Source organism: Notolepis coatsorum (genome assembly GCF_963971535.1).
Source record: "Notolepis coatsorum genome assembly, chromosome: 4".
Classification (NCBI taxonomy): domain Eukaryota; kingdom Metazoa; phylum Chordata; class Actinopteri; order Aulopiformes; family Paralepididae; genus Notolepis; species Notolepis coatsorum.
In genome coordinates, this window is record NC_140168.1 from 50,527,846 (window position 1) to 50,540,267 (window position 12,422).

Below are 12,422 nucleotides of genomic sequence, written 5' to 3' on the forward strand. Positions count from 1 at the left end.
AAGAAATGTGAAGACTGGAATAATATCCGGTATGCGACGAAACAGATGCTCGTTACCAGGCTTGGGGAGTAACGGAATACAGTAACGGGCAGCGTAATCAGATGGATTATTTTTCAGCATTGCATTTTGTTTATTTAATTTTTTTGATAATTTTTTTTCCCTCCTTCTTTTTCCGATTTTTCTCCCATCCCACTGTTAGTCGTTATGCCAATTCCCAACCCCCTTCCTGGTTGTTGCGCACTTCCCCCTACTGTTGGTCCGAGAGGCCGGAGACTCTCACATGCTTTCCTCCGACGCATGTGCAGCCAGCCGGCAGCCAGCCTGGCCGCGCAGATTCTCACTGGGAGAGTGTAACGTGTGGAAGGTCGCACTACCTCTCTCCAGATCCTACCCTCGCTGAGCAGGCGCCCCGACCAAACAGTAGGGGTCGCTGTCCACAACGCCCAGGACCCACCCACGGCTCCCCTCCCCCTAACTCAGCCAAACGAGTTAGTATAGCGATCAGCCCGAGCCAAGGCAATGCTGACTCTCCGGGAGTCGAGACCGCAGCCTCTTGCATTGGTGACGAGCACAATCTCCGCTACGCCACCTGACCGCCTGCATTTTGTTTAGTTTTAACCCCCCAACCCTGGGAACCTTCTGATTACAAAAGCATTGTGTTGCAGGAGTGTCACAAATCCCACTGAATGGGGTAAGTCCAATGTTTTATCTCCTGCTAACCGTTTACTATACTTTTGTACAGTAACCCTGAAGTTCTCTCCCTCTCTCTCTCTCCCTCTATGTGTGTGTGTGTGTCTCCTCTCACTCCGTCTCCCCCTCCTGTTTTACCTGGGGGAGAGAGAATCTAAAGCTGCAGTTAAGGACTTTGTGGTGATCAGGCTCTATGGCCTCCTATATTACTTTGTTGTGTTGAGTTGTTTTGGACTTCACTATATAAATGGACTTTGTGTTGATGGGCGGTACGCTTGAGGCATTTGAATTGCCAGGGGAAACCATTAATGACAATAAAACACTGCTTGTGATTGTGATTTTGCCATGTGTTTACCCCCTGCCCTAGAGAGTCCGTCCATTATGCTTAGCCTATAAGGGCTGGTGTGTTTGTATGAGGCAGGGTGGAGGGATATCTGTAGGCTGGTGTGTTTGTATGAGGCAGGGTGGAGGGATATCTGTAGGCTGGTGTGTTTGTATGAGGCAGGGTGGAGGGATATCTGCAGGCTGGTGTGTTTGTATGAGGCAGGGTGGAGGGATATCTGCAGGCTGGTGTGTTTGTATGAGGCAGGGTGGAGGGATATCTGCAGGCTGGTGTGTTTGTATGAGGCAGGGTGGAGGGATATCTGCAGGCTGGTTTGTGGTCCAGGGCCATTTTGTTAGTCCCAGTCTATCCCTGACTCCACGTCACATTATTGATTTGGCATTGGGTTAATCCAAACATAACTGAAAGTAACCAGATTACTTTAATATTTAATATAATATAAAGTAATAATATTACTATATTTAATTATAGTAAGTTATATATATTTTTAATTTACCCATGGTAGGTTCACTGAGCATGTATGCTCTTTTTCAGCAACGCCCTGCTTCACACAGTTACACACATTCACTGCCCTGTACGCGTCTATTCGAAACCCAAACGGTGCATGCTTCCGCGTTCGCGTTTAGCGCTCTGATTGGCCACTGCTGTTTCTGGTCGCACCAATCGTGTGACGGCAAGTTCTTCGCCGGTTAAGCTTAGGCACTCTTTCGAAGTTGGTTAAGGTTAGAGTTTGTCTTAGAGCAGGGCGATAGAACGCCAGCCCCGATTCCAAGCTCTAACCTTAACCAACTTCGAAAGAGTCGCCTAAACTTAACCAGTGATAAACTAGGCGTTAGGTAGTTTGCAGGCTGTTAGAGCCGGAAATGGGCGCGTCACGCGATTGGGCGCACATGTCACATGACCAGAAACGTCAGTGGCCAATCAGATTCGCAAAACCGTTTGGGTTTCGAATAGACGCGTCCCGGCACCATTGGCCACTGTGCAGCTTCACTGGGGAGCAGTTTTTGCGAGCAGTGCCTTGCTCAAGGGCACTTCAGCGGACCGGGGGATCGCACCGGCGACCTTCTGGTCACAAGCTCGCTTCTCTAACCTTCAGGCCACCACTGAATACATCTTTCAACAGGTAATTTGTAATTGTAATGGAATACATGTATAAAGTAACCCTCCCAACCCTGCTCCTCACTGATGCAGCTTTAGATCTACTCAGAGGAACTGATGCCGGGGAGGGTTAACAGGCTGCAACAGAACAAGCCCAAAGTAAAGATATGAAGCAAGACGGATCGTCTCAAAGAGGACATTCCCACAAAGCACGATATACATGGATAAAACGCGGGGCTATAATAATTATGTCCCTTTTATCATTCTGCTACTTTCAAGGCCAGGAATACAGCAATTAAGAGATTGAATAACTTGTTAATTACAACGGGTGAAGTTGATAATCTGCACTTTGTCATGACTTCATAAATGTGTAAATTAAACCATCATCACACAACAGAGATACGTGTCTGAATAGCACCTTGTTCCTGGAGCCGGCTGTGCGCATGCTGTTCTCCGACAGCCTGGTGAATTAGCTCATGGTCCACGGTCTTTGTGTTGTTATCAATATGTCAACAATCCCCATCATCAGCAAGCCCTGGGCCACGCTTATCTAACCAGCTAATTGATTATGGCTATGGACCAGGCTGTTATAGGATCGACCAGGCTATCTGTGGCCAATTCATACCCGACAACAACAAGCAATCAAAAGGCCATTTCACTAAGCAGCAAAGACAACACTCAGCTACCACTGTGTGTGTGTGTGTCTGTGTGTACGGTTGCCTGTGTGTGTGTGTGTGTGTGTGTGTGTGTGTGTGTGTGTGTGTGTGTGTGTGTGTGTGTGTGTGTGTGTGTACAGTATGTACCCGTGTGTGCATGGTTGCCTGTATGTGTGTGTGTGTGCACGGTGGCCTGTATGTGTGTGTGTGTGTGTGCACGGTTGCCTGTGCGTGGTGGCCTGTGTGTGTGTGGTGGCCTGTGTGTGTGTATGTGTGCACGGTTGCCTGTGCATGTGTGTGGTGGCCTGTGTGTGTGTGTGTGGTGGCCTGGGTGTTGGTGTGTGTGTGTGCAGTCGCCTGTGTGTGGATGGTGGCCTGTGTGTGTGTGGTGGCCTGTGTGTGTGTGTGTGTGGTCGCATGTGTGTGGTCGCCTGTGTGTGTGTGTGTGGTGGTGTGCGTCTACGCGGCTGTCTTGTTAGTGTCTCGGAGAACAATGAGCGAGTGTATTTGAAGTGTCATCAGGAGACTGATTGTTCCTCAGTTTACTCCTTTACCCGGCAGCGACGCTCCGCCTTGTCTCTTTAAAAACCTCTCCGTGTTTAATTGGAGCTTCGCTGACAAACAAATCAGGTTCGCGGAGGGGTAATCCGTGCTTGTCACCGCCGCCATCCTTTTTAATATCAACTCTCCACACCCTCCCCCCGGTGCTCCATCAACCCTGAATGTGTGTGTGTGTGTGTGTGTGTGTGTGTGTGTGTGTGTGTGTGTGTATTGATGTCGCTGCCTGGCTGGGCGCTGCCCCAGATGAAGATGGAGAGCAGGGGGGAAGGAGGGAGGGCGATCTTGGGTCACAGATATTTGGCGGGGTGCGGGTAGCGCCACTGAACCGCAGCTGGAGGGACCGGCCCTGCCTCGGCCGCGGCAGCGCTGACTCAAATCGAATGACGGACGGGGCCTGTGTGTCAGCAACACTAATACAAACATCCATCAAGGAACAGTCATTCCTCCAGTCCACTTGGGTTGCCAGATAGCCACTGGAGGAAGGCAGTAGATCAACAGAGCAGACTATATTTCTATTACAGAGACAAGGTCCACAGCTGCAGCCCTGGGGTTTGGAAACTAAGGTCTTTCAAAAGCCAAAGAATACGTCTGTTGTCGGATTATAGGAATGGGAGTCTTTTAAGACTCGCGCCCGCGCGGGGGTCGCTTTATAACCACACAGGGGCGGGTAAACAGAATTGGACTTATCTAACTGGACTTTATATGCCCCTAGTGCTCCCATACAGGCTACGAAATGTGCGTGTGTGTGTGTGTGTGTGAGAGTCGGTGGGTGTATGTAAATGGTAATGGGGCGACAGTGGCTCAGGAGGTAGAGCAGTAGTCTGGTAATCCAGAGGTTCCCAGTTCGATTCCCGCTCCTACTGGGCAGCGTGTCGAAGTGTCCTTGAGCAAGACACTTAACCACTAATTGCTCCTGATGAGCAGGTTGGCATCTTGAATGGTTGCTTCCGCCGTCGGTGTGTATGTGTGAGTGAACAGGTAAAATGTGAGGTACCAAATTGTAAAGCACTTTGGATAAAAGTGCTACATAATAATAATACTAATAATACATTGGATTTATATAGCGCTTTTCCAAATGCTCAAAGACACTTTAACAAAACAAACAATACAATGCAGTTTTAGTAGAGAGAAAAAAAAAAGAAGGAAGGAGTTCATGGGTTGAAAGCAAGGGTAAAAAGGTGGGTTTTGAGGTCTTTTTTGAATGATGAAGAGTGTCTGCATGACGGATATGGTTGCAAGCCATTTACCATTTAGTGCTCTCATACAGGCTACGGAGTGTGTGTGAGTCTGTGGGTGTATGTGTGTGAGCCTGTGTGTGTGTGAGCCTGTGGGTGTACGTGTGTGAGTCTGTGGGTGTATGTGTGCGAGTCTGTGGGTGTGTGTGTGAGTATGTGGGTGTGTGTGTGAGAGTCTGTAGGTGTGTGTGTGTGAGTCTGTGGGTGTACGTGTGTGAGTCTGTAGGTGTGTGTGTGTGTGAGTCTGTGGGTGTACGTGTGTGAGTCTGTGGGTGTATGAGTCTGTGGGTGTACGTGTGTGAGTCTGTGGGTGTATGTGTGTGTGTGTGTGTGTGTGTGTGTGTGTGTGTGTGTGTGTGTGTGTGTGTGTGTGTGTGTGTGTGTGTGTGTGTGTGTGTGGGTGTACAAGACTGTTGTTTGCATGTGGATTGAGGCGGTTCTGGTACCTAGTGTAGCATAGTAGAAGGGGAAGTCTCCCAGGTATCCAGAGTACTGCGGCAGGGCGAACAGTCCCCCAGGGTGGCTGTTCCACATCAGGCTGCTCCTCGAGCCGTGCTCCAACACACGGTCCTGGATGATCTGCAGAGGAACAAATAAAATAAAATCAAATAAAATCATATGTATTTATAAGGCCCGACAACACACGTTAATGTCCCCACGGGCCGGACACGTCTCCTTTAAACAGGTCAAGAAGAAACATCACAATAAATCAAGAACAAAACAAAAAACACCATGAAATCCAAAATAAATGTAAAATAAATAAATGCAACACTCCCAGACATACCCCACGCGAGGACGTTAAGGAAAAACTCACAAAAAACCTAGCAATAGGAAAAAAGCACCACAGGCAATGAGGAGGAGAGAAACCTTAGAAGGGCCGTTCAAGGGGGGATCTCCCTTCTTAGATGTCGGTGATAGTAGTGTTGCTATGGATGATCAATGGGTGGAGAATAAAACTGGCAAAATAGTTGGTGTATGTACATACTGTATACATGTAATAGAACACAAATATGTACATGCAATAGCAACTGGGGTACATAAGATTTTTTTTTTTTAAATATTTAAATAGAATAGAGCTAAGAACAGCAACAACAAAAGAAAAAGCATAAGGAAACGAGCGTCTGCACACACATTATGACGTTAGAGATCCGCCGCTAACATCGTTACACTTTTGCCTTTTAGGCGATTATACATGGGATTTTCAATGGGATTTTGATCAGTCCCATACCCATGAGATACTATGTGTGAGATTTTTTTATTTGTTTGCACAAATGAGCCAAAAGGGAACCTATAAAAGTGAATAAAGGCTGTGAAAATCAGCCAAACCACAATGATTGTTATAAGTTATTGAATATAATTAGGACTCGTCAGAAGTGTCGGAGTAGTATCCAAAAGCCTGTCACTGAAAGAGACAGAGAGGCGCAGTTAAAAGTGAGATGTCAGTTCAGGGTCCAAAGGCATCTGCTATGTATCACTTGTGTTTTATGGAACCATTTCACTGCTCCTTTGTGTCCTCTTCTATTCGCCACTATAATGCCTCCCCTCTGCCCCAACCCGAGCCTAGCCCCAGCCTCTCCCCCAGCCTCTGTCCCAGCCCGTTTCCCAGTGCCAGCCTCTGTCCCAGCCTCTCCCCCAGTGCCAGCCTCTGTCCCAGCCTCTCCCCCAGTGCCAGCCTCTGTCCCAGCCTCTCCCCCAGTGCCAGCCTCTGTCCCAGCCTCTCCCCCAGTGCCAGCCTCTCCCCCAGTGCCAGCCTCTCCCCCAGCCCGTTTACCAGTGCCAGCCTCTCCCCCAGTGACAGCCTCTCCCCCAGCCCGTTTACCAGTGCCAGCCTCTCCCCCAGCAATGGGATTTATGGGATCAGAATAAAGTGGGCATTCAGATATATTGAGGTGAGAGGTCAAGGGACCCCTTTCAAAATGGCCAGTTTCTCCTTTGCCAAAATCTTGCCTAACTTTGGAGCCTTGTTCGGCCCGTCCAGACGAGCCTGCATGGCACAAGGTTCCTCAGAGCGTCTAGTTTCATTTGACACCAGTATCTCCACTCCAGCTTTAGAGCAGAGCCGCTACAGCCTCTGAAAGACGGCAACGTCGGCCTCTGGAAGTACAGGGATTCATCTGAGGATTCATTTCTATCCATCTTAAATAGTAGTCCAGTCAAAAGTGCTGAAAGAAATCCACTTTATTGTGTAATATGTCCTCCTGTGACATGACCAAACAACACACATATAAAACCAGCCAGGCATCCCAAGCAGGCCCAGTAACTCAAGGCCCACCCCGGTCAGACTCTCAAATAGCAGCCACCCAAATAGAGCCAGACAGAGCAAGAGCAGACAGACTAAGCCATCAGCTATATCTAAGCACCAGTCACTCACAAACATGCCTACATCCTTCCTGGGCTCAAATAGAGCAGTCACTCAAACAGCCAGACGCTCCCCAACAGCCACTATTCTCTCCCGGCTGCAACTCAAGAGGAGAAGCGATTGGCCTCGGCGCTGAACAGGCAGGCGGGAGAAGAAGAGAGATATTGCTGCTGTGCCCTTGAGCCAGTCTAAATTGCTTCAGTAAAACAGACACAGGTCTGCGGCTATGCTTTATGGCTGCTATTGAATGGCGGGGTGGCAAGGGGTGACTCGGCTGTTGGCTTGGTAATGCAATAGAGGGAGAGATGAGGGGTAAAGGAGGGGCAAAGAGAAAGGGAGTGAGAGAGAGAGAGAGACATACACACACACTAAAATACTAAACAGTAAACATTGGCAGACTATCTGACTGCTGTAACGGATACTAAACTGAGGGAAATCTTGACAAGATACAGACTCAGTGATCACAGCTGGCAGTAGAAACTGGCTGAGACAGACCTGGCTGCCCAGAGAGAGATCAGGCCGTGTTCAGAGGCAGAGCTGCACAAAACTATGAACACATGAGACCATTACACTTCCCCAAACTTCACTACAATTTAGAAAACTGGGCACATTGGGCACACTGATCCGTGCAATCAAATGTTTTGTGGATTGTTTTAACGACTAATTTACCGTTTCACTTTTGAATGCTCAGCACATTTTTATACACTTTCTGTCATGGTCAATGTTTTGATATTTTGTTTACCGTTTTGCTGAAATGGTGCAAAAAATGTAATTAACATTTGTATGAAAAAAATAAAAATAAATGACCTGTATACACATTGTGTCAAACTTCAGCAACAAGTACTTTGTATTTCATGCCAATAAAGCCTACGTGAATTTGAGTGAGAGAGAGAGTGAGAGTGAGAGAGAGAGAGAGAGGAGATTTACAGCGGGGCGTTTTGCAGCAGTGGGTGTTAGCAGGGAGTTGAACCGGCGCTTCGTGAGAAGCTAATAATATAGCTGGAAGCCCTTACAGTAACAATATTGACAAAGCAACATAAAAATTCATTCGGCGAAGGCAAGGATGAGGGGAGAAACATGGAGAGCACTGCATGCCCGCCCGCCCCCCCCCCCTGCCTCTCTCTCCACCCCTGTCCCTGTGCAGCCAATAACCATTTGCCTCAGCCAAGGAGATTAACTTGGAACCCTTACACTTCCCTATAAAAACACTGCTTGCCACCTTAAAACCTGGAGCCCCGGAGACCTTACGAGGGGGCTATTTCTCCTCGCCTGGCTGGAACCCCTCCCCCGCCGGGCAAGTACCGGAGCGACATGATGGACGATTCAATCTCACCTCCCAACAGCCACAATCAACCAATTAGAGGATGATAGATAAATCCTGGTTCTCTGGAGACACACTGTAATTTGGCTTTAATAGGCGACTTTAATAGGTGTGCCACCACCTCAGGACCAGGCTCCATTGGACTCGTGATTGGTCGAAATGTCTCTACTTCCAGACAGGAAACCGCGACGTGATTGGTCAACCTCACTTTTTCGCGCTGGCTGGTGACTGATACTATTATACCGCTGCTCACCACAAAAAAACACGTGCACACACACACCCACACCCACACACAGATGTTTGGTTGTGGTGGTGCGTCAATTCTCCGGAAACTATAAGAGTGTTAGAGTGTGTATGCGGGAATGTGTGTGTGAAGATTAAATCTGTCAAGATATCGTTGTGTGTGAGTGTGAATGTGTGTGTGTGTCCGCGTATCGTCCCAGATCTGCAGCGGAGCGAGCGTGAGCTCGACAGGATGAATAAACCATGTCGCTCGTTATCTCGGGGCCTGCCACGCAGCAACTCCATTTACATATGTCACCCCCTCTCTCCTCTCCTCCTCCTCTTCTGCCTCTCTCTCGCCTTCTACAGGACAGTCAGTCAGGATTAAGTATTTAGGCCTCGTCGTTCCCAACACACAACCACACGTGGACACACACACACACATTTATTCCTACACCGCGGTGCCCGAGTTGCAGGCTTTCACAGTGTCACCTTGTGCTATAGTGTCGAGTGACAGCGTGTGTCAGCGTGGTTATGGCTGGGTGGTAGTGTTAGGCCTGACATCCCCTAACATATGGAGGTGTGTGCACGTGTGGTACTGTATGCGCGCGTGTGAGTGAGTGTGTGTGTGTGTGTGTGTGTGTGACTACAGACACAGTGAGAGAGACAACAGACGAGATGTCATAGCTAGGTAGAATAAGCGAGACCAAAGCCATAGATAGTACACATCAGATGTATGTGTGTGTGTATGTGTGTGCGCGCGCGCATGGTCGTGGGATGTGTGCGCATATGTCCGTGCCCATCTGAATACTTCCGTGTGCCGAGGAAAGCACAGGTACAAGATGTCAGATTTGGGAGGTAATGAATGAGACTGTAGGGATGAGGCGAGCCCTGCTCCCAGGCTGTTCAGATGGAGAGCAGAGAGATAGCAGATGGGTGCGGCGCTGCCGTTGAGCGCGGAGTCGGCGGGGAGACATTTGCAACCATGGCGCGAGGCTCTGGGTGTAAGCCGAGGTGTTGAGCCTTGCATCTGAAAGCAGTGGGGGGGGGGGGGGGGGGGGGGGGTCAGGGGCAGTGTTCGACATTTAAAGAGATACTCCACCCGTTTTAACAAGCCTATCGGAGTACTTTTAGTCCATCCGAAAAGGAACCAGTGCGCCTGTGTTTTTTTTTCTTGAGATACTGGAAGGAGAAATTATTAAAGGTGGTATAGAGATAACATTCGGCCACTAGATGTCACACTAGAGCACCGGCATTTATCCAATCAGGTGCATTCCACGTGGGGGGAATGGGAAGTAAGGAGGGGATACATACAACGTGTAAAACCACTTTATTGAGAGGAACAGCAATACTTTTATTCCACACCTTTCTAAAAGCTCTGTGGATGTATTATTTAAAAATAAACGATAACTCTACACAAAAATGCACTGGAGACAGTAATGCACATACGAGCGACTGAACAGATTGCTAAAAACCCTCCTTTTGCGCGTGAATCAACCGCCCACTTTCTTCTTCTTCCCCGTCGGGATGCCACCCGGCCCCCCTCCTCCCCCTCCAGCTTGGAGCAGAAGAGAAGCCCAGATTGCAGGGAGGTTGGCGTGACGCTGAAGCCCTCCGAGGGCGAGATTGATGATGGAGGAGAAGCGGGGAGAAACTAGGAGGGGAGGGGCTAGGAGAGATAAAGTGTGTGTGTGTGTGTGTGTGTGTGTGTGTGTGTGTGTGTGTGTGTGTGTGTGTGTGTGTGTGTGTGTGTGTGTGTGTGTGTGTGTGTGTGTGTGTGTGTGTGAGTGAGAGAGTCTTACCTCTAGAGTGGTCAGTACGATCTTCTCAACGGAGGAGAAGTAGGCCTCCCAGAGGAACTGCGTCTGCTGCCTGAGAGGCAAGATCTTATCCTGGTGGATGGAGCGCACTGTGGATGGGATCTATCCACGACAGGAAAAAAGAAAAGAAAAGAAAGAAATTTACATCACTGCTGTCAGGCGAGAGAACCTTGAATCTCTGCAGTTTGGGTCATTTCCATGTTTTTACTTTGAATTGAAAGGTTACATGGTTCCTGTGCCCAGTCTGATGACCCCGGAGTGCATACAATGTGTGTGTATGAGTGTGAGTGTGTGTGTGTGTGTGTGTGTGTGTGTGTGTGTGTGTGTGTGTGTGTGTGTGTGTGTGTGTGTGTGTGTGTGTGTGTGGGGCTAGGGTTGCAAACCCATCCAAAACCAACTGTGCAACATCAAAAACCAATGGGTGTCAATCTCAAGGTGACATTATCTTCGGTTACTTCCTGAGAAATTGATCCTTTTGGAGACGAGAGGTTGTCACTGCAGCCTCTCGTGAGGCCTCTGCTCCTCCACCACGGTTTCCAGGAATAGTTTCCTGCCCCCCCCCCCCCCCCCCCCCACCCACACACTCATTATAGATATTTCATGAAGGCTAGTTCAAAGTGAGTCTAGACATCCATCAGTGGACACAGAAAGTTGTGGAATGAGCTAGGATTTTGCTTCGGAAAAATCAATGTCAAACAAAACGAGTCCAGACTTCATTAATATCTAATTTAACGAGTGTATAATTACGTTTCTCTTCTTCCGAGGTAATGCGTTATCAGACAAGTGGAGCCACTGCCCTTTGCGTGCGGCGGCTTAGTGTGACATTTCCAAGCAATCAGTGATTCTGTACGCCTTGGTTTTTCCTAGTTTGCACCAATAGCTTTGAGAACCAACTCATTTAACCCTTTCACTGTGACAATACAGAATGTTAACCCTTTCACTGCCACACGACAAAGGGTTAACCCTTTCACAACCACACTACAGAAGGTTAACCCTTTCACTACCACACTACAGAGGGTTAACCTGTAAGCCCCTGAGGGGTCCTTCTCTCTTAGCTTACATCAGGCCTGTGCATGTGCGTGTGTATATGTGTGTGTGTGTATTAGGGGTGCAATGGATCACAAAACTCACGGTTGGGATCGTATCGTGGTTTTGAGTGACAGATTGGATAATTTTTTGGAATCCGTAAAAAACGATCTAGACACTCGTCTATTATCAATTAGGCCTATTTGTACATTCTAGTTGGCTTTCATAAAGGGGTGTGTCTGAAGAACATTTTGTTTCTAACTCCGGTGTAATGAAAGAGTTGTGGTCAGTCTGGTAACTTTGCTCTGGAGGTCCATCCCTCTGTGTAGACCTAGTAGTGCAGCATATAGTGGACGTGTTGGATCATTCTGGAGGTCCATCCCTCTGTGTAGACCTAGTAGTGCAGCATATAGTGGACGTGTTGGATCATTCTGGAGGTCCATCCCTCTGTGTAGACCTAGTAGTGCAGCATATAGTGGACGTGTTGGATCATTCTGGAGGTCCATCCCTCTGTGTAGACCTAGTAGTGCAGCATATAGTGGACGTGTTGGATCATTCTGGAGGTCCATCCCTCTGTGTAGACCTAGTAGTGCAGCATATAGTGGACGTGTTGGATCATTCTGGAGGTCCATCCCTCTGTGTAGACCTAGTAGTGCAGCATATAGTGGACGTGTTGGATCATTCTGGAGGTCCATCCCTCTGTGTAGACCTAGTAGTGCAGCATATAGTGGAAGCGTTGGATCGTGCTTTGACAGTTCTGCCTCGTGTCTGTTCACATTAGGAAATTACCTCGTTGCTGAAGTGACTATAAAAGGAAATATTAACATTGTGGCTAGATTTTATGCACTGAAATAACAAACTATCCGCGACTGCATTGGACTGCAACGTTTGCTATAAATAACAACATTAAAGGCTTTAATTATGATTTTGCCCTGTTGATATCTAAATGCAGAGGTTGTTTTGTACAACTTTGGGCAGAATGAGTTGCGTTTGCCTTCCCGGATCTCTTATGCTGTAGTGGATCTCTCGTACTGTAGTGGATCTCTCGTGCGGTAGTGGATCTCTCGTGCGGTAGTGGATCTCTCGTGCGG

General features: G+C 48.2%; 1 protein-coding gene across 1 annotated transcript in view; it reads right to left on the bottom strand.

The window, feature by feature from the left end:
• Positions 1 to 12,422, bottom strand: part of LOC311226337 (exostosin-1b) — a 202,593-nt gene that overhangs the window by 26,254 nt on the left and 163,917 nt on the right. Inside the window, exons 5-6 of the mRNA XM_084311759.1 lie at positions 10,288 to 10,407; positions 5,030 to 5,162 (exon numbers count right to left, since the gene is read on the bottom strand). Of these exons, the coding sequence (XP_084167885.1) occupies positions 5,030 to 5,162; positions 10,288 to 10,407 (253 nt within the window). The remainder of the gene's footprint in view (positions 1 to 5,029; positions 5,163 to 10,287; positions 10,408 to 12,422) is intronic.